Source organism: Palaemon carinicauda, chromosome 14 (genome assembly GCF_036898095.1).
Source record: "Palaemon carinicauda isolate YSFRI2023 chromosome 14, ASM3689809v2, whole genome shotgun sequence".
In the NCBI taxonomy this organism is placed as follows: Eukaryota; Metazoa; Arthropoda; class Malacostraca; order Decapoda; family Palaemonidae; genus Palaemon; species Palaemon carinicauda.
Genome location: NC_090738.1, coordinates 46,770,975 through 46,793,183, shown reverse-complemented (window position 1 = coordinate 46,793,183; position 22,209 = coordinate 46,770,975). Strand labels below are relative to the sequence as shown.

The 22,209-nt window shown below is 46.0% G+C and overlaps 1 protein-coding gene across 1 annotated transcript in view; it reads left to right on the top strand.

The window, feature by feature from the left end:
• The window catches only part of LOC137653569 (palmitoyltransferase ZDHHC16), a 157,499-nt gene that overhangs the window by 63,955 nt on the left and 71,335 nt on the right, over nucleotides 1-22,209 (top strand). The window contains exons 5-6 of the mRNA XM_068387079.1: nucleotides 17,205-17,322; nucleotides 17,477-17,718. Of these exons, the coding sequence (XP_068243180.1) occupies nucleotides 17,205-17,322; nucleotides 17,477-17,718 (360 nt within the window). The remainder of the gene's footprint in view (nucleotides 1-17,204; nucleotides 17,323-17,476; nucleotides 17,719-22,209) is intronic.

The window sequence follows — 22,209 nt, the reverse complement described above, 5'->3', positions numbered from 1 at the left end:
CTCTCTCTCACATCCCGTCCGACCCACCATTGTGTGCGACGTGTTCCCTTTGTGTTTTCCCGTTCCTATCCCTTCCTTGTGTTACTTGTGTTGCTTGTGGTTATCCTTATGGAATCCCAACGCCGTTGTCCCGGTGCCAAGACCGGTAAGTCATGCGGGGCATGGCTCTCTAAGGTGAACATCGATCCGCACACGTTGTGCACCACCTGTCGAGGCAAAGTGTGCTCGCCTGCTTCCACGTGTCCGGAGTGTGAGTCCTGGCCGGAACTGCAATGGACGTTGCACGACACCAAGAAAAAGAAGGCATCGAAGCGGTCACCGAGGAAACCTGGTCTCGGTTCTCCGTTAACGTCTCCTTCAGCTCCTTCGGAGAGCGGTTCCCCTTCCCCTTCCCCTACCCAGAGTAGGGGACGAGGTAAGTCCGTTCCGGGGAAACAGCCCATTACTGTTCCCCATGAGTCTGATTTTAATAAACCAAATTGCATTGTGCCTACGCAAACAAGTGAGGAGTCTGCTGTTGTTACGGGAGTGCTTTCTGTAGACAAGGTTCTGGTGCCCGCGGGACCCATCTCGAGTGAGGATCCGGTGTGGGGGAGATCAGGAACACCAGCTCCTTCCCCACCACCGTGGCAGTGTTTTTCAGGTACAGCGACTTCAGGGGGCGACCAAGACAGGAAAAGACGAGCCACATGCTCTTCTGACCATGATTCCATTGTGTGGACGGCACCAAGGACGCCCTTCAGGTCACCCATGCGGCAAGACGAAGAGTTTTCTGGCTGGTTTGCCTCACGTGGGTCACTGCTCACGCCTCCGGTGCCTTCTGTTGCGCTACCTCCTGATTTTATGCAACCCGTCACCCCAGTAGCACAATTGCAAGCCCCCATGTTGGTGGCAGAGGATTCAGGGGCCTCGGATAGCTCCTCTTCTTCTTCGTCTTCCTCGAACGATACCTCGTCCTCCAGCTCTTCATCGTCGGAAGACTCCAGTGACCGGGAGATGAAGAAAAAGAAAAAGAAGTCGAAGAGGAAGAAGTAGAGCTCGAACTCAGGCCCGTCTAGGAAGAAGGCCAAAGTTGCTAAGAAGAAGAGTTCCAAAAAGAAGAGGGCAAAATTAGGTAAAGTAGTTTTTCCCCCTTGCGGGTCAAACAGGGCTCTTGCTGCTCCAGTGCCTGCCTCGGCGGCTGCTGGAGCCACTACCGTGCCTTTGCCCAGTGTCTCTTCAGCTCCGTCCACGCTTCGGATGCAGCCGTTGGCACACACTAACTTTCCCTTGCCCTTGCCCGGCAAGTCACCGGCTCCATCCGTTCAGCGGAGGCAGTCGCTGGCTCAGCCCAGCAGCATTGTTCCCGTGCCCAAAGTCTCACCCGCTCCATCCAGGCATCGGATGCAGCCGCTGGCACAGCATGGCAGTCACTCACCATGGATTCCTCCGGGAGGGGGTAGACCCATGACGGCTACCTCCGCCTAAAGGGCTCCATCCGTGATGGAGATAGCCGCTCCGTTGAGCCGGCCGGATGCCAGGGATACGACCGCCCCACGGATTTATCCATGATCGAAGAAGCAGCCGACACAGAGGATCAAGTGGTAGCGGGCTTAGTGGATGCTGGAGATTATTCGCCTGATGAAGCATCCTCTTACAGGAAAGTGTTTGCACTTATACGACATCACCACAGACTAGATGAGCCCAAACCATTCTCAGAGCAGGCCTGGCTTTCAGGTTTGGGTAGGATGGTGGACAACCCGGTACAGCCGAAACCATCGTTGACCCTACCAGTGGCTCTAGACGTGTCCCTGGGCATGGACCACGTTGACCGTTTCGTCTCGGGACACAAGAACTCCCTCAGGGTCCAAGGATCCTTCAAGCTCCTGCCTGGGCTAAGGACCCAGAAGAAATTTCATGTGCCAGACGGGCTGCCTGCAGGGCCTCAGACAATGGAAGAAGCTGTTGCGGCTCTGAGCTAGGGTAGCACGGATGATAGGATCCTTACTGCCCCAGTGGTCTTCTCACAGGCAGAGGCCACTATGATGGAGGACATATCTCAGGACATCATCAATGTGGCCTCCTGGTTGGACTGGTGGGCATGCACCTTAGCAGGCTTTCAACTTTCCCATGATCTCTCGGTGCCTGAGAATCAAGCTCTATTGCATGAGCTCATACACTCTGGGGGCAAGGCCATGAAATTCTTAACGTTCCAGTCCTTGACTCAGACAGCAAACTGGATCTTAAGAAGGAGAGACACAGTGCTAAACAGGCTCCCTCGTAGACTCCCCAAACGTGAGGCCAAGTTCCTTAGGAATGCTCCGGTGTGGAGACCATGGAAAGAGTGGGGAAACTGAAGGACTCGGCTGAGCCTAAGCAGCCAGCAACAAGACGCCCTCCACATAGAAGACTGTTTGTGGACGGAGCCAACCCGCCTACGTCACCAGCTAGACAGGAGGCCCCTCCCCTTCCTGGCATTAGTCCTCGCGGCCCTCTCGCAGAAGTGGTGCCCCAGCCCAGGCCTCCTTTATACAAAAATACTCGGGCTCGAGACGAGCCCGCTCAAACTGTCTCCCCAGAAGGAGATAGGAAGAGAGGCCCCCTACACCTTCCCACGCCACAGGTGGGGGCATGCCACAAATACCATTGGCAAGCGTGGCGGGACAACGTTGCGGACCCATGGACCCATGGCAGTCCTCAGGGAGGGATAAAGGATTCCCTTCCTGACAAAACCTCCTCCTCTGATTCCCTAGCATCGGGCGGAGTGGCTGGCCCCCAAGGCATTCGGAACTAGGCAGTTCGGGTGCTACCTCTGGCCACAGTCCGCAAGCCACTACATAATTTTTGGTGCCCAGACCCAGGAAACACCAACCTTTATCGATGGCATCGTCATTGAGCAAGCGCCAAAAGGCTAAGAAGAGCCTGAGCCGGGGTGTGGAGAGTCTGGTCAGGATTGTCAGTGACCTGGCAACTCTGGTCAAGTCCCTGACACTTCAAGTGGCGGCCCTGAAGAGTGTGGAGCCGTCACCATCGTGCCACGTTGCCACTGGGGTCACGACTACAGTGACCACCAGTGCTCCTTCTACATCCCCAGCTTGGCCAAATTACAATGGTCTGGCAATCCTAGTAACTGGAGCAGAGCCAGTGATTGGAGGTCTCCAGCCCCCTCCAGGGTTCACACCGTTACTCACCCCTGTACCAGGCTTCTGGGAGTCTCCTGCCCCAAGTGGACTGCTGGCTTACTCGCCTGTTTCGGCAACTAATCCTGTTAGTCCACCAGAGACTGCAGCCAGTAGACTAGGGGAGCAGTTCCTGGACAACCCGGCTGAAGCCAGTAGGCCTTAAATTGCTGCGGCAGCTACGGCTAAGGCAGTTCTTGCCAAGACAGGGGCCATTCCAAAAGGAGATGCCAGGCCAAGGAAAAGGCCAGACAGCAACACCCAAAATGACTATGTCCCAGGAGTCCACCAGTGAAGATTCTGCTAGCGAGACTTCTGGTGACTCTTCCAGCTCCTGTCTCAGTGTCAGTTCAGAAGACACTGTCTCCACCGACCACGTTCAGTCCTTCCAGACAGAATGCAGTCTGTCTGATCTTCTTAAGGTCCTCGAATCCAGGAGGAACCCCGAGCCTGGAATCTTCCAGCTGGAAACTGGCCAGAGTTTTGCCCGATTCCTGAGGGATTTTGAGGCCTACTGTGCTTGTAAATATACCACAGGAAGCTCTGGCCAGTGGACTGTTGACCTAGGAAAATTTCTAAAGGTAGAAATCCATGAGGCGTTCTCGCCCAGTGGGGTCCCGAGATCTCATACCCCGCCATGAAGGAACGCCTCCTCGACTGGTGCCGAGAAGCCCGAGAGAGGCGTGATGTGGGTAGGAAGGTCCGGTTCAGCAGTGCCACCTCTGGCGAGGGCAAACTGCTGAAGATATACGCCGTCCGGTTGGCCTCCCTGTACAGGTTGGCCTATCCTTGCCGTAGTTTGGACCAGAGGGAGCTTAGTCGGAAGCTCCTAAGAACTGTTCCGAGCAGAGCTGCAAGTTGGCTGGAACAGTCTCTGGCCACCATTAATGTTGAGTGTTCTCGACGAGGCATCCCGTCAGCGAAGCGAAGGCTGGCATGGCTCGTATGTCGACAGGGTTGCCATGGCTGCCCCCAGCCATTCACCTGGACCTGACAGAGCATATTCCCGCACTCCTCCTCAACCTGTCCCCAAACCTGCACCTGTGGAAGTGCGCCTGCCACCATCGCGCACCCCAGATAAGTCTCCTCCATTCCAGAGAAGGTACTATGCATGGTGCCGAAAATCAGGGCACCAAATGGACGGGTGTCGCAGACGCCTCAACCTGTGTGTATGCTGTGGCTCGGAAAACCATAATGTCGCACAGTGGGGATGACAGGCGCCGCTCATAAGCAGATCACCTGTCCAGAACACAGCTAATGCCTGCAGCCCTGGGAGGGAGACCATCTGTGTCCAGACTTCTTCAAGGTGAAGAGCAGTACTGGTGAGTGCTACTCCGACCCCGTCATCCTATTCTGGATAGACCAGTAGCCGAGAAACCCGAATTAGGAGCGAGTCCAGTGCTCCTTCTCGGACTGTGCAGAAGAAGAAGAGCAAGAAGGCAAAGCCCAGGAATTCATAAACTGAGGAGTATCATAGGGCTTTAAACACCAGGCCTTCGATGTAGAAGATGGGACTATGTACATCGAAGGAAGGTGTGAGGGCTAGGGTGCGTACTCCCAGTATTCCGGTGGCAGCCTCGGAAATCTCGATTTCCAAGGTTACCCCTCAACCTGAAAAGGTCATTACACCTCCAATGGCTCATTCAGGATCGGCTAGTGATGACCTGTCCTCGACACTGTCCAGAGCTTTTCCACCTGACTCCTCCAGGGAGGAAGCAGGAACTGAGGCGGTATTGAAAACCCTTCATAGGGTTAACCTGGCGCAGTTGGCTCCTGTACCACTCATGGTTGTCCCAGTGACCGTGTCTGAGTTTCCATCGGGAGCGTTTGATGCTCTCATTGACTCCGAAGCTGAGGTCAACCTCCTGGCATCGAGAGTTGTACAGGATTACCAGCTGCAGATGGTACCCAACACCATTGGTCTGAAGGGTTTAGGGCAAACAGGACCTAAGACCTTAGGTACTGTACTGTTGACCCCTATACTGCATGGAATGACATTCGCCTCGAGTGTGTTCCACGTAGTGCCTTCAGGAACTATGGCTGAGCACGTAGTGCTTGGTTACCAGTTCTTGAGAGCAAATGGGGTGATAGTTGACGGAGCCCGAAATTGGCTGAGCGTTGGCAGTACTCCCCACGAGCCTCTTTGGGAATATTATGTCCCGATACGTGGAGCCTGTTTTCAGCAAGTGCTTTACGCACTTGAGGTCCATGCAGCTGATTCAGTAATGATTGCCAGTATTGAGCCAGTACTTGTTCCAGTTACTGTAAACTTTCCTAAGGGACTTGACACCTCTTTTAGGTGCCCTGCATATCCGACCAACTGTTGGCCAGAAATGTATTATGATGGCGACATCATAACCCCCGGTCTGTTAAGTAAAGCTACAGCAATCCCTGGCATCCTTGAACTGAACAATGGATAAGCCTCAGTTTTAATCAAGGGTTCATCTGAAGAAACTGCCAAGATCAAGATGGGTGATCTCTTGATGAAGGTGGATGCTCCTCTCTCCTGCCTGATAGCACAGGAGTGTGACCTGACTCCTGAACCGAGCGTATTAGAAGAGATAGACAATCTGTCTATCTCCGACGAACTGGACTCTTCTCAGAAGGACCAGTTTTGTCAAATGCTTCGACGTCATCTTCCAGTCATCAGTACTGGTGATGATGATGTGGGAGAGTGCTCAAGCTCACCAATACGCATCCACCTGTATAACGAGATGCCCATTTATCAGAGAGTTCGACGATTTGCCAAACCCGTTGCTGATGCTATCGAGGAACAGTGCAAGGAGTTGCATGAACTGGATATTATTGAACCCAGCATCTCTCCTTGGTCTTCACCCATTGGTCCAGTCCGAAAAAAGGACAATAGTATACGGTTGTGTGTGGACTACCGTAGACTGAATAAGGTGACTGCCTCTGATAAGTTCCCGATGCCTAATATGGCCGATTCCATATTTGGACTTCAAGGAGTCAAATAATTTACAACCCTTGACCTGGTTTGTGGATACTACCAGTTACCATTGGCAGAGGACAGTAAAGAATACACGGCTTTTTCTACTGCCTTTGGACACTGGCAGTTCAGACGCTTATCGTTTGGACTGAAAAATGCACCTGCAGTGTTCCAAAGAGAAATGCAGAGTATTCTTCAAGAGTTCCTGAAAGCCAAGGTGGTTGTCTACATTGACGACATCTTGATACTTGGGTCTTCTTTCAAGGAACACCTGAAACTGGTAGAACCAGTTTTGGCTACTCTCCAGAAGCACAGACTAAGATTAAACTTGGGAAGTGTTCTTGGGTTCAAGTCGAGGTCCAGTATCTTGGTCATCTGGTTGGAGGTTCTGGTATGCGTAAGCTACCAGAATACATCCAGAAAGTGGAGGACTTCCCTAAACCAACCACTGTGCGTGAGCTACGGGTATTCCTGGGACTGGTAAATTTCCAACGGAAGTTTATCCCCATGTGCTCACAGATAGCCAAACCATTATATGCGAAGACTGGAGGACGAAAATCACAAGGAACAAGGAAACTGAAGTGGACTGCAGAAATGGACTGTGCCTTTGTGCACTTGTAAGAACTGATCAAGGAGGACATTATATTGTCATACCCTGACTACTCCGCTGATGCTAAACCCTTGGAGTTGTTCGTCGACACTTCAGGTGACTGCGAGACCCGTTACTCTACCATTGAGCGTGAGTTGGCTGCTCTGCGATGGGGAGTGAAAGCCTTCAGGGCCTTCCTCTATGGTAAGTTCTTTGTGATTCATTCTGATCACCATCCCCTGTTGTACCTTCATGACACGAAGATGGTGGACAGTCGTCCAGAACGGACACTGGAGGACCTGTCCGAATTTAACTTTATTGTTAACTACTGTCCAGGTGATCAGAATACTGTAGCTGACTGGTTATCCTGCTGGCCCTCATTAACTGACTGCCTGTTTGCTACTGAACCCAGCACTCCCAAGTTGCCTACTGGACTGGCCTTGTATAAGGAGGTTCGTGGTAGTCCAGATTCTCTCTTAGAATCCTTGGAGCTAGTCGTGAACTGCTGGACAGAAGTGTCTGGTGTTGCACCGGACTCTCAGCTGAAGGGAGCCAAGCTCCGGGATGCCTTAGTCCAGCAGTTTCTGAAAGATGCCGGTCGACTAGGCTTCAAACTGGACAAGACTAGCAGGAACAGGATCAAGGCAATGTGTTTTCCAGGTACAGTCCCAGCTCTGGAGTTGCTCTTGGCAGCATATAAGCTGTTGAACCTGGAAATCTGGGTCCATTGGTGTCCCACTTGTCCCGTAGTCTATCGTGATCCATTCGTGACTGAGCCTCACTGTGTGCATCTTCGGTGTCTGTCTGGAGTGCATTTTAACCCTCTGATCGAGCTCCGCAATTACGTCCCTCCAACTGATGTGATCCTGGGCCATAAGGCAGAGGTAAAATCTCGTGTGTCTGACACTGAGGGCTTGGTCACTGATGATCAGGAAGCGCCGGAAGATTGTCCTGTAATCCAGTACGTGACAGAAAAGGCACCTCGTCGGTCCAGTTGTACCCATGTGTCTCAACACTCGGCAGTAGGTATAGTAATGATGCAGGAGACCTTATTTTGTGCTCTTGTTAATACAGGAGCACAGGTTTGTCTTGTAAGCGAGTCTGTACTGAACCAACTTGGCATAGAGTACCAGATACTGTCAGGAGAACAGTTAGAGGGGTTGACTGGTTTCTGCACCAGCATTCTAGGCTACGTCCAGTTAGAGGTGAAGTGTCCTTCCGGGTGGAAACTACTACTTTTTAACTATGCGGTGATAGCTGCCAATGACATCAACTTTTGTTTTGTTCTTGGTAGGAATATACTGGACGCAGCCTACCTGACACTGGATTCACCCCGAGAACAGTTGGTGTATGACCACATCACTGTTCTTCAGTTGTCTCCCAAGGTACTCTCAGTCTCATCACTGCATACCGAGATCACTGTTATGAAGGTAACTGATCGTGAACCTGATCGGGGAGTGTTCTCCGGAAATGCTCCTCTGTGTTTTAGTCAGGTGTCCAAGATCCAAGGAGATCATCAACAGATTCAATCTGTCATTAAGATGATTTACTCAGGGGTTCCTGCATCTCAAGTTTCACGCTCCTATCTACCCTATAGGAGATGTTGGTCGGACCTGAAAGTACACCAGGGTTTGCTAGTGAAGCGGAACCCAGACGGCTCCGTAGTCACCTTCTATGTCCTGATTGTGCCGAGACACACCTCCAGAAAGCTCACTGGGGGATCAGAAAAATGATTGCAATGCTCCGTCGACTCGTCTGGCACAGATCTTTGATTAATGCGATCAGAGATATGTGCCGGACGTGTTGGGAATGTCAGACTTGTAAGGTCTCAAGGGAGGTGGTTGCCCCGCTGACCTTGAAAATAGTGACCTCTTCTCCCTTTGAATTGGTTGCTATGGACCTTGTGAGTCTCCCAACAACCAGTATTGGTTTTATTGGGTGTCTGATGGTAGTCGACCATTATTCCAAGTGGGTGACGGCAGTACCCATAAGGAATAAGAAGAGCAGGACGATATGCCAGGCGCTTGAAGACCGAGTTTTTCCTGTTATTCCTCATGTTCCAGTACGGATATTGACTGATAACGGCCCTGAGTTTATTTTCCAGGAATTTACTGAGTTGTTGGAGCGGTACAATGTTGTACATGTGAAAACAACTCCGTATAAACCCTCTAGTAATGGTGCCGTGGAACGGGTGAATCATACCATTGGTGAGTTACTGAGGGTGATTTCTGGGGAATCTCGGAAATGGGACCAGTTCTTATCCCGAGCAGTTCTCAGCTACAACCATTCTCATACACTGAGATTGGCTGTAATCCAGCTGAGAACATACTGAAGAGTGCTCACGATGTTGATAGTACCCCATTGCTGTCAGCCGAAACGAGAGACCCATGGGCTGAAGGACATCCTTGGTACAAACCGTTAAAAGAGGGCTCTCTGGTACTTAAGAAGGTGCACCTGTTGGGACACCTTCTGATGAACAAACTCATCCCTAGGTTTGAGGGGGTATTCGTGTCACTAATCGATACCCTGGGCTCCTTATATATCAGTGAATTTGTACCCACTGAGCATTCATGCACGCCCTACTCCCTGTAGGGTTTGGAGAGGCAACTAGAATTTGAGTCAAGCCGTGGCACAAGTAAAATAATTGGAAGGGTACTGCATTATCCTGCACCTGTTTATGTTGTTAGTCAGCTTGGTAAAAAGCTTGTATTGTAAATATTTCTGGCCTGTTACATTAGTCACTTCCCAAACTTGTAATTGACGTCAGTGTTTTCTGAAAGTGACCAGTGGCCTACCTAGATTTTAGAAAAACATTTTAAAGGGTGTCATAAACATTAATGGTTCACAGGAGCTATTGAAATGGCATATCTGGTCGTAGGCCCAAGAAGTGAATTCAAATGTTAGAAGGAGAGTGACTGTGTTCGAGTTTAGTCTGAACGGTTCCAGAATTATCAAAACCCCTTCCAAGAATGAGAGATTTAGGCACTACTGTTGTTGACAGAAAATTTTTGATGACAAGGGAATCTTATCACAGTGCAGGTTTACAATCGGAGATTTTCGAGACATTGTTATTGTGGGCCCGCAGAGACCTGCACAGCGTCGTGTGTGGCCATACTGTTTCACGGTTAAGAATGTTTAAGTAACTTTGCAATCTTTGTTTTATGAACCCTTTGATCGTGAGGCAAGCTAGAGGTATTTGAATGTATCCCAAATAGATACACGGTTAGGCGTGCCTTTGTTTATACTTGTACCGTAATGGAACACTTATGAGTTTCCCACTTGTGAATAGTTCTTGTTTTTCTTTTTTTTGTTATTCAAATCTTTTTTTTTTCTTTTATCTTGTTATTGTGAGGCTGGAGTGTAAAGGGATGCTGATTTTTCATTTAATTGCTTATTTGAATTGACAAAACAATGTTAATGTAATCCTAATAGTTTTTATTTTTCAAATAAATATTTTGTTTGTATGAAGACAACATTCCATTCCAGTTCCTTACACCAATGTGTGCCCCTTCTCAGCCACTGTTTTTTTTTAGAATTGTTTTTCCTTTTTTTTCCCTTTCACCTAATGTTCTGATAGGTTACCTAAATTCAGCAAGCTAAATGAAAGGGAAGATAAAAAAAGAACTAAGATTCTAGCTTGGTCCCCTTGCCCAGTATAAATCAAGGGTTGGTGCCCAGTTCCTCCTTGATTGTTTGGCTTTTACCCAGATTTTTGGGTATTCCACTGTTGTATATTTTTTGTGTAGTGAACGTTGGGGTGTGGTCGGCATTCGGACACTAGGCAGTTCGGGTGCTACTTCTGGCCACAGTCCGCAAACCACTACAGCATTACAGAGTAATCTGCTCAGAAGGGCCAGGGGCATAGCTATGCCCCTGACATCGTGAGTCATCATGTTGGGTGAGGCTCTGGATTCAGGGCATAATTGGTGACTGTGAATCCAGCAGGGATGAAGTTTTGGTGATCCCCGTTTAGTCTCTCCCAGTGCTGAAGACAAGAGAAGGGATCCAGGTGGGCTGTTGCTGTTCTCTTAAGGTAGAGTCTCATACCTTACCCTGGGTACAGTAACGGATGATCTGGATCATTCGTTACCGAGTGGAGACTTGTGTAGGATCCGTCACCTCTGGAGACTGTGTCTGGCGACATACTCGGGGATGAAACTGAACGTTGCCTTTCGCCCTTCTCATTAGCAGGTGATGTCGAAAGAGAGACCATGAAGTTCCTTGACTCGTATAGCTGCTGTCAGAGTGTGTAGGAACATTGTCTCCTTAAACCAGGTGAAAATTTGTTGCCTGGTGAAGTGGAACATAAGGAGGTCTCTTTAGAGACCTGAGAATTTGAACCATGTTCCGAGAGGAAGGTCTCAATTCCGACTGGGGAAAGGCAAGTTGTAAGTCCGTATGAGTTAGGAAAGGTCTAGCGATGAGAGGATGTCCCTTGCTTTCAGTTTGAAGGTGAAGGCTCAAGGTTGAGTGATCGTCTTTACCTGTTGAAACTGAAAGGGAGTCTTTTCCTCTTGCATCTACTTGAGGATTCGGCTATTGCTGGAATAGATGTATCGATGTGGAGGATTAATTTTAATTTAATTTTTTTTTTTGCCAAATCAGGAGAGAGAGAGAGAGAGAGAGAGAGAGAGAGAGAGAGAGAGAGAGAGAGAGAGAGAGAGAGAGAGAGAGAGAGAGAGAGTGTTTATTTAAGTTTTGTCAGGGAGAGAGAGAGAGAGAGAGAGAGAGAGAGAGAGAGAGAGAGAGAGAGAGAGAGAGAGAGAGAGAGAGAGAGAGAGAGAAATTGTTTACAGTATTGGCTTTAGTTTGTCACAGAGAGAGAGAGGGAGAGAGAGAGAGAGAGAGAGTTGTTTTAGTATTGTTAAATCGAGACATTTAATTTGCTTTAGTTCTGTCAGAGAGAGAGAGAGAGAGAGAGAGAGAATTTCATTTGCTTTAGTTTTGATTAGATCGCGCGTGCGCAAGAGAGTAGGCTATGTGTGGTTGTGTGTGCGTGTGTTTGTGTGTCCGCGGTGCGCGCTGAAGAAAAAGGGTAATTAGCGAATGATTGTTTGAAGTTGGAAAGATTGTTGGTATAATTGAGGTTGTTGTTTACCTTTTTAGCTAGGATAGGGTGGTGATGAATGTCTTGGGCGAAAGCATTGGATATCGAACGATAGAAGGAGTCGGTTCTGTATTTTTTTTTGCTCTTCGAAAGCCGGCTGTGAAGCTTTTTTTTATATTCTGAGTAAGTACTGTTTTTATTTATTTTTGTTAGGCGCGTTCATGAGTGATAGAAAGTTTATTGTTTATCTTTGATTATGGTGCGATAGTTAAGTTAGTTAGGAGTGTTCATAAGTGTTTTTCTTTTTTATTTTGGCAGGCCGCGATTCCTCCTTTGGAGAAACTTAAATTTTTGATAGATTGATGACGACCTGGACCGTATAATATGAACTTAGGAGAAGACTGCGGATGTTATATTTAGACTGGGAGATATTGAAAGAATTTTATTTGTTGACGACCCGGCTGAAAATAGATTTGTTCTTGTTGATGAGGATGACATGATGATGATGATGATGACCACGTTTAATGTTATTGGACAGTCGAATTGACTGTTCGTTATTGTTTGCCAGGAGTGGTGGCAATTGGCTACAAAGACTGGTGCCAGTGTGTAGAGTCTGTGGACGATGGTGGCCACACACAAATATTAATTTAAGAAGTTCTCGTATGTTTTAGTATTAAGTTTGATTATTTTTGCTGGGTTATATATGACGACTGGTGTTTTAGTGTTGTGATTTTTTTTCAGTGTTTAAGTATTTTCGGTACTGTGTGTGAAGTAAGTGTTTTCAGTACTGTATGTGGACTGACGGTGTTGGGTATATTTAAAGGCTATTGTTTTCCCGATTATTGGAGAATTCTCGGTACCCTTACGCACCGATATCTATTTATCCAGCAAATTTTGTCTGTTGAATTTAATGTGTGATTTTTGTTTTCGGTTGCGGTAAATATAGTTTTAAGGTTATGTTTTGTTTGTTTTTCCCTTCGTGCAATAGTCCAGTTTGAAGTAGAGTCAGGGGAAAGTTTGTATTGTGGGATATTGAGAAAGTAAGAGTGATTAAGGGTGTGGGGGGTTTGTTTTTGTTGACATCCCGCTACATCGAGTGGAGAGAGACACTTTCCCATGACACCAACCACAGAAGAAGTTATACTGCCTGGTAGACTGATGCTGAGGAATTCCTCAGATATCTAGACAACCTTTTCGCAACTTATTGCGAAAAGCCTGTGTGAGAGAGGAGGTACTTGGTAATCTCCAGGCATACAATCATAGCATTGCTATAGCTTGTGGTAGTTGTCGAAGTGTGGTTGTCTGTGATGTGGAGAGGGTTCTCTTGGAGAGACTATCAGGAGCTGCAGAAGGTTTGGAAACTGTTCTGCGTAATGCCATAGCAGAGCTATGAGAGTCCTTGAGAGGCTGACCGATGTTCTAGCCTTCTTGAGTGCCCTTCTCCAGACAAAACAGGGACGAGACATAAATATCATTGTTGTACCCACCGTTGTTGGCCTGTTTCTTGCCAGAGAGCCTTGGGGTCCAGGGCTGGGGAGCAACGGCAGCCTGAGGTTCAGGGGCGTTGCGAACAGATCGCTAGTTGGAGATCCCCGTAAATTCGAGACTTTGTCGGCTACAAGGTGATCCAAAGACCATTCGGTACAGACCAATAAGAAAGGGAGGCAGCTGGTAGGGCTGACTGCCACTTGCTTTGTTGTTAACATTAGATTTATCAATGAAAGGGATTTTGCCCATTGAAATTAATGGGAGCCGTTTGGTATGGCTGGGATACAAAGAATTCGCAAATTCGATGAAACTCCGAACAACTAAGAGGTATCCAGTCGATCAATTTTATAGGATAATGTTCCTTCTGATATGGAGGGTAGGGTATAGAAGCAGCCGACAAGTTTAAGGCGACAGCTAAGGCAGCAAAGGGAATGTTCTCTTCTAATAAAGGAGAGAGAGATCCTAGCCGATAATAGCCCACTCACATTTAGAGCTAGCGGCACTCAAGCCAGCAAGGCTGGAAAATATGGTAATGTGTAACAACTCAAGCCATGGAGATTCCGACCGAGCAGTGGAGCTGAGACTCCAAGGTGAGAGAATAGTCTAAGAGGAGGAAGTTGACTACCAGAAACAAGGCAACTGCTAAGGGGCCAAGAGAAAAGATCCCTCTTGGGGTCTATTCCCATTGCCTATCTAGGAGTAGGCTGACAGAAACCCCCAAGTGGGCTAGTTTAGATATATAGCAATCGAGGTGTCCTCTATTGCCAGGGAAAGGCAAACTAGGCAAAGGAACTGTAGATACTACCGCTAGAGAGTTATGGGGTCCTTTGACTGGCCAGACAGTATTACATTAGAGCCTTCTCTCTGGTTACAGTTCATTTTCCCTTTGCCTACATATACACTGAGTAGTTTGGCCTATTCTTTATATATTCTTCTCTGTCATCATACATCTGACAACAGTGAGATTACCAAACAATTCTTCTCTCAAGGGGTTAACTACTGAACTTTAACAATTGTTCAGTGGCTACTTTTCTCTTAGTAAGGGTAGAAGAGACTCTTTAGCTATGGTAAGTAGCTCTTCTAGGAGAAGGACACTCCAATATCAAACCATTGTTCTCTAGTCTTGGGTAGTGCCATAGCCTCTGTACCATGGTCTTCCACTGCCTTGGATTAGAGCTCTCTTGCTTGAGGGTACACTCAAGCACACTATTCTATTTTATTTCTCTTCCTCTTGTTTTGTTGAAGTTTTTATAGTTTACATAGGAAATATTTATTTTAATGTTGTTGCTGTTCTTAAAATACTCTATTTTTCCTTGTTTCCTTTCCTCGCGGGGCTAATTTCCCCATTGGAGCCCCTGGGCTTATAGCATCCTGCTTTTCCAACTAGGGTTGTAGCTTAGCAAGTAATAATAATAATAATAATAATAATAATAGTTCCACGGCCAGGAAGAAAACGCAGCCTAACCAGGAAGGGGAATGAGCAGCCGGCATACCAAGAGGCGGCCGTTGAGGCAGCAGAGAGAACAAATCCATGTTTAGGATTATTCTCTTACCTACCCAGAGTTAGACTAATAGTCCTACCAAGTCATCCCATCTGAGTATATAGCAACTGAGGCTTCCTCAGATACCAGGGGAGATCAAACTAGGAAAAGGAACCTGAACCATTGCGAGGGGACCGAGTCTAACAGGGTGGGGGAAAGGAAGGGAGCCTTAGAAAATGGTAAAGTGGCAGGAAAGGAAGGCCTAACTGTAGTATTAGAACAATCAGAAGTCATTCCAAGGGATCTACAGTAAGTAAGCACAGAGAATGAATTCTCCCAACTGGCTGCCACTTAGCCAAAGACTGAGGATGACAGCCTAGAAGAAGGGTAAGGTGGCAGGAAAGGAAGGTCTACCTGTCAATATTGGAACAGAATTAGGTTTGTTCTAAGGGATCAACAGAGTGTAGACACAGGGAACAAGTTCCTCAACCAGTGCAGCCTACCCAAAAACTAAGACTAAGTAGATGAAAATCGAATACAGTCGACCTAGGCCAGCTTTGTCCACCTATCTACAACTGCCAGGGAATCCCTTCAAGGAGACAGTTCCCAGCTATGATGCATCAATAGACAAAGAGGTGTGCCAGCCATCACAGGAACCGTATGATTATGTGGCAAGAAGGGTAGGGTGTGTATAGAACAATTACCTAACCTTGGCCAAAGTCTAGGGGTAAATAGTTAGCCTAGGCCATAGACCAGGTAAGACAAGCATGCAATAAAGTAAATATCTAACTTAGAATGATACCACAATTGTAAAAGTATATATGCAACACACTTCAACAAGGCTAGCTAAGAAATTCATATAAAACACTGATTAATTTGAAAATATGAGCTTCTGGCTTCAGCCATGTAGCGGTAGTGAGACAAAAAATGGACGCATCACGCAAAAAACAAGGGGAGATGGAAAATTCTCCACCAAAAAAAAGGCTAAGGTACTCAACTTAACTGATGTAGAAGAAGCAGAAGCATCCATAATTCCAAAATTGCACAAGAACTTCTAAAACAAACAGAAAACTCCCAAAGCAAAGCAATCAAGAAGGAATAGCGAACCAGCGAACATGTTCACAGTAATACACTGATATGGGAGTTGTAATGGCTCTTTCACATATCCAATCCTATCCCTTATCCTTCGAGACAAGGTTAACTCTATTCGGGGAAGGATAGCTGTTGTTGTTTTAAACAGGAAATATCCCAAGTAGAAAGATGCTTAGAGGAACTTCCATCAGGACGACATGGCTCTAGCCCAAAAAAAAAAAAAAAAAAAAAATATATATATATATATATATATATATATATATATATATATATATATATATATATACTGTATATATGCAAAAGAACCTCAGGGAAGATTAAATAGGAATATAAGTTTAAGTCCTTGCTACTTGAGTGTTCCTTCTTTTGAGGATTGATTTATTGATAAGTCTCCACAAATGGTACAGTGACAGTACAAACATACTGTACATACAGATATTTATTGCAGATCAATACTCCATACCCACCTGTCTTATATTTTCAGGTATTTTTGGGTGGAGTCCTTACTCCATAGTCAGGTGTCAAAAACCCAAATCCTTGGAATTGTAATTGCCACCTTAACCACTCTTTTCGGATTTAGCCCTAAGGAGTAAAGTGGCTATTTTGTGACTAGGCTTCTCCATTGTTCCATGTCTTCATTAACCAACTCCCTTGTTAACAATCCAATGGCTGTTCCAGGGCTGCTAAAGATACATTACTGTTTTAAAGTATTCCGGTTTGTATAGATATAAAATATACAAATTAGTTTTAGAATGTGTTATATGTTCATTACAGCAAGAAAACCATTTATCTTAAATGGCTTCACAGGCTAGTGTAACCTGATGGGTGTGTGTTTACAACAAATTTTTAGGATTTTTTTTTTTGTAATACAAACCCAGCTATTTAACATAATAGCTCCCACCACTAATCTCTCTACAACTTTTTCTCATTCCAGACGTGTTTTACTCTCTCCAGACATTTATTACTTTTGACTGATATCATTTACGTACTTTTCTAGGCTTGTTTTTTTCATTGTCCAAATATATTTTACTTATTCTAGACTTACTTTACTCAGTCCAGATATAAATTTTTATTCCGTCCAGACATCTTTCATTGTCCAAATATCTTTCAACTCCATCCAGACAACATATTTACTCATTCCAGGCTTCTTCTTTTTCATTGTAGAAACATCTTTTATTCATTCCAGACAACATATTTTACTCAATCCAGATAATATCTTTAACTCAGTTCAGAACTAATTAAATAATACTATGTCAATGGATGCATGCTTCAGCAAATAGCTTTTTTTCCTTTTGTAGAGTGTCGTGGGGAGCTGTTGATTGAAAAAAAAGGCTGGTATAAACTGATGGCTTAGAAATGCAAAAATAGATTTGCTTTCATAAAATCTTCTCTTGATTTGCAGGGTATACTTATAAGTGAAGCAGTTAGTGTATGTAAGAAATGCATTGCTCCTAAACCTCCAAGGACACATCATTGCTCTGTTTGCAATCGCTGTGTTCTCAAAATGGATCATCATTGTCGTATCCTTTTATAATGCTAGAATGTTAATAACAGGTATTCTTACATATTATGACTATTAATCACTATTGTGTTTATTTGCTTACTATTTTACTTTTACAATAGAATGTTCACAGAATTATTTAATCACCAGAATTTCTCCTTAACTATTAATAGCGTGGCTCAATAATTGTGTTGGCCATTTTAATCATCGATACTTTTTTATGTACATGGTATATATGACTGCTGGGACCATCTTCATCATGTCTTTGGGCTTTGAAATTGCATATCAAGAAATATGGATTGGTGGAGAAAGTGGTCCTGGTCTTAGCGAGGCATTTGATTATACGGCAGATGATGAAGAGGAAATCCTTGAAGGTTACCCAGCAAGAATCAATGGCACTCACATTATCCCAGTGGTAGGTTTACAATGCTACAGAGATATGCATGAGGTTATTACTACTGTCATAATTATTAGTAACCAGGCATGGAAAACTACTTAGCTTTGTCTCACTTTCTACTTAAGCCTCTTAAGAACTTCCCCTTACAGTCTGCCTTGTGTGCCATAATAAGGACAGTATTAATAGTTCTTTATTCCTATGCAGATACAAACTTCTTGAGTCATTTATTTGGGTTACTTCTGGTTTTGTTTCTTATGGCCAGAAAAAAAACAATAGGTAGATTGTGTCATGCTACGCTGCGGGACAGCCAATGTGCATGACGGGTTACGCTTGTCCCAAGCGTCTAGTCACATCACTTTTGGCCGTGGAGGTTGTAGGATATTCCTGCTTTCACTCCTACGATCAGACAATCGCATTGCCCACTAGTCAACCTTATTTTTGCTTGTGCTTGAGTCATTGTGATAGTACATTGATTGTCACTTGCTTGTGAATTATTTGTGATATAGAGTGTGTGCCCTTTGACTATGTCGACCTTGATGCGTTCCTGTTCAGGCCGTAATGGTTGCCCTTGTGGAACCTTTATGAGCAGGATAGATGTGGATCCTCACCTAGTATGTCAACCATGTAAAGGAGAGAAATGTTCAGTAGAATCTCCATGTGAGTATTATAGGAAGTGGTCATCCTCCCAATGGGATAGGTTTTGTTCTCGTAGGAATGGCCTTTTCCTTTCTGACTGGGGCAAAAGGAAGTCGACTGCCTCTCAAAGTTAGAGTTGAAAACTGACGACTGGGCTACCAGTTGTTAAGGCACCATCTGGAAGCCGGTCTGAGGCATCGTGGTCATAGTCACGGCAGGAAGTTGTGCAGGTCTGCGTGGTCTGCTTGCCTTTTTATTCTTGGGCTGGGGACCTCCGTCCGAGGAAGATTTCCTCTTCGACTTCATGCCCTACTTTTGGAGAAGGTTCCTGTTCTCTGTGGCTGCTCTGGCAATGATCTCTTGGACCAATTCCTGTGGGAATAGGTCTTTACCCCTGATGCTCGAGGTAATCAGCTTCATTGGTTCGTGTCTGATGGTTGCTGAGGCCAAAACAAACTCTCTACAGGCTCTTCTCACTCTGAGGAAAGCATATAAGTCTTTCACAAGGGTACCCATGTGAGACTTAGCCAGGAAGATGAACATTTCTGGGGTGTTATGTTGACCTGCACTCATTTCCAGACAGTTCTGATGAGAAAGGGAGGCTGCAAGTCTCTCCATTGACTCCTGTTCCTTCCTCAGAAGATGGTTTGGCAACTTCGGAAGGTTCTCATTGAACTGTTGGCCTGCTATCTCTGGATCCAACTTAGAGATGGAGAAGGTTAGGCGGACATCCTTCCACTTCTCCTCGCAGGCAGGAAGCTAGAGAGAATGGTTTGCATTCCTCTAGGGTTGGGCAGAGTTTGCCCTTGTCGACTGCCTTGACGGCAAAGTCTAGTGCTTTCTCCGAAAAAGGGAAAGAGATGGAGGAAGGGGCAAGAAAGGTGTGATGTTTCCTTCTCAGTGCTGAGACTTTGGAGTTGGTGTACCCGGCTCCCTTCAAGGCTTTCAGGAGGATGGCTTGCGCCTTGTCATGTTAAAAAACAATGACCTCTTTGGGAACCGTTTCCTCTCGGGCTGCATTTTCATCCTGCACTCTCACATAGCACTCTCGGTAGACTGATAAGTTAGGCCAGAACTCAAGGTCTTCAATCAGCTTGGCCCCCAACTTCTCAGAGACGAACAGTTTCCCATTCATCATGGGCATATGCTTCTCATACCTCGAGGGATTAGTTTTGCAGCAGTGAGGGAGATCCAACACTCCAAGGGGCTTCTTAGCGGTGCCCTTGGTGGATCCGGGGCGGTCCATCCTCTCTTGCAACAGTATCTGCTGCTGCTTGAGCGATTCCCGCATCGTCTCTTGTTCCCTTTGGAACAATTCCATCATCCGTTGAATCGATTTTAGGATCTTTTCTTTGTTTTTGTTGACCTGTGCAACTGGTTGTGGAGTTGGGGCCGAGGATGTTGACGGTACAGGTTGGTATGCCGTCACGGCAAACTGAGGGTCTTCAGTTGCCGTTGATACGGATCCTTCTTCCTCCGCTTGTGGAGGTTCCACGTTTTCCTCAGGGCCACCTTGCAGTAGGTCCTGTTCAGTGTCATTGGACACTTCTGACATCCTCTCTTGGTGGTTGTCCATGCTTTCCAGTGCCTTATTGATGTCCAAGTCGAGTTTCAGTTGTTCCTTGGGCACCACCACACTCAGCAGAGCCTTGGGGAACAATAGGCACCTTACGGAGTCATTGGGTTTCTTCTCCCAGGCCATTGCTGAGACCTCCGTCAGTATTAATATTCAGTTCCCCTGATAGGAAGAATACAAGGTAGGAAAACTCTAGGAACTAAAGTTAGAGTTAGTAAATGTCTTATACTAACATTATCCACCTGTAGTATATATTAGTACCGATCTGGTATTTCAGATCCCTGATGATCAAGGAAAATCATCTGGGTGTTGAAGGAGTATTCAACCTCAGCATAATATCGTGGTCCCAACAATTGTCTGCGATAGGAAACACAGAGTATGTTAGAAAACATGTGTACTACTGTATAGTTGTATACAATAGTTTTGCCCGGCGGCATTGCCGGTGTTAGGTTCATACCTGGTGGTACCAACTAATAGAGAGAGAAAAAGGGTTTAGGAGAGTTTCCTATTATTATGAATAAACATAACAGTTGGAAGTGTAGGAGGACTATCAGACCGCCTACTGTCTCCTTGCCAGAATGAAAGTTCCAATGGAAGGGGAAAGAATCTGTCAGATTCTGGCTTCCACCCATCCACAAAAGGCCTGTCGCCGGCTATGACGTCGGTGGCAATGAATGTGGATGACAGCTCAAGGGAGAGCTGAGGACTTCCCAAAGTATGTTAGGTTTCCCACCGGCAGCCGTCAGGAACCGTCTCAATCTTTCCCCCAATATTATTCACTTCCTGTGAAGAAAGGGTGTGAGAGGGAAGGTGGTAGAGATGGCTGAATTAACTGCTACTGGCAGGGTACCAGCCGGTAATGCAGTTGCCCTAGCAAGCCGGGATGACTGTCAGAATACCGGTGAAAGAATTTTGTGACGGCTAAGACGTCACTAAAGGACAGAAGGGGAAGGGTAGAGAGTCTTATAGTTCATAGATATCAGAGGTGGCGGCAGGTATGCTGCCTTCCTCAAAAAATAAACTGATGAAGCATGGCTTCCTGTGCTGACCACATCGTTGGCGGCAAGACAAGGGCACCCTGAGTTAGTCACTATCTAAATCAAAGCCGGAGGCAGAAAGAACTTTGTTCTACTCGACGGCGATGAAGAAAGACAGTGGTTGACGCCTATAACGGTGGCGACACTCAGGGAGGGAGGAAGGGTTTAGCCTCTTCTCTCTGAGAGAGAATGATTATCATAACTTATCTATAGATTCTAGAGAATGTAAACTCTCATACGAATCGAGAAGGAACGATAGGGTGATGCTAAACATGGGGAATTACTTTACTAACGTATTTTTGGCCTCAGCCATGTTGTCCTGATGGAAGGTTCCTTTAGGTAGCTTTCTAAGGGATATTTGGCTATAGTGATACTCCCAGAGAATTAACCACAGGTTTCCAGAATTCTAACTCCTGGTGCGAGTATCCTTAATATAACTTTTAAGGATATCGCATAATATCTGGAGACGTATTTCTTGATACGGCACATGGCAATCTTCACCCCGAATAGAGTTTTCGCTTTGAGGGGGAAGAGTGGTGAATTTGAAGGGGAACCGTTATCAAGGTTACCTGGTGGATCCCCTCCCAGTAATACTCCGGCATAACTATTCCTTTAATAGTAGCCAATTAAGCACAGTGTTCTCCCACGTTGCTCTCGGTTTTGTTACTGTTTTCAAGGAATATTACTATGCAATCTCCAGCATCTTCATCCTCTGGAAAGCTGAGTATTTAATCTTTCCTGTGTATAAAATTTTGGCTCCCTTCTCACAGTTAAATTAGCATAATTTAGGTGTGTTAAGCGGAGCAGAGCCAGCACCGGAGGCGGCCATTTTGGGACCGCTGTCGTACGCCATAAATGCTTTATTTAGTTAGTAGTATGACGTTCCCGGTATTTAGCTATAAAGAAATTCTACCTATTTAGGCAAAATTATACTAGTGAAGATAAGATTTACACATGTAATATTTCCTCTTCTGATAAAGCGTTTCGATCGTATACGATAGGGCCTCGGTGGTACTAGCGTAGCCGAGATCCCGGCTCGAGTTAGGCTAGCCTAACGCGTTTTAGTATAGTTTAGTTACGTTATCCCCGTTTAACCTCCCGTATCATTTTATTGATTCGGTCGGAGATATAAATATCTCCTAGAATTACTATCATAATTTGATACTCTTCTCTTTTAGAGAAATGAGGATAAACCCTTCTTTCCCCCTGAGTGCCACCAACCCCGGCGACAACCCTATCTTTCATTATTGCCATCGAGTA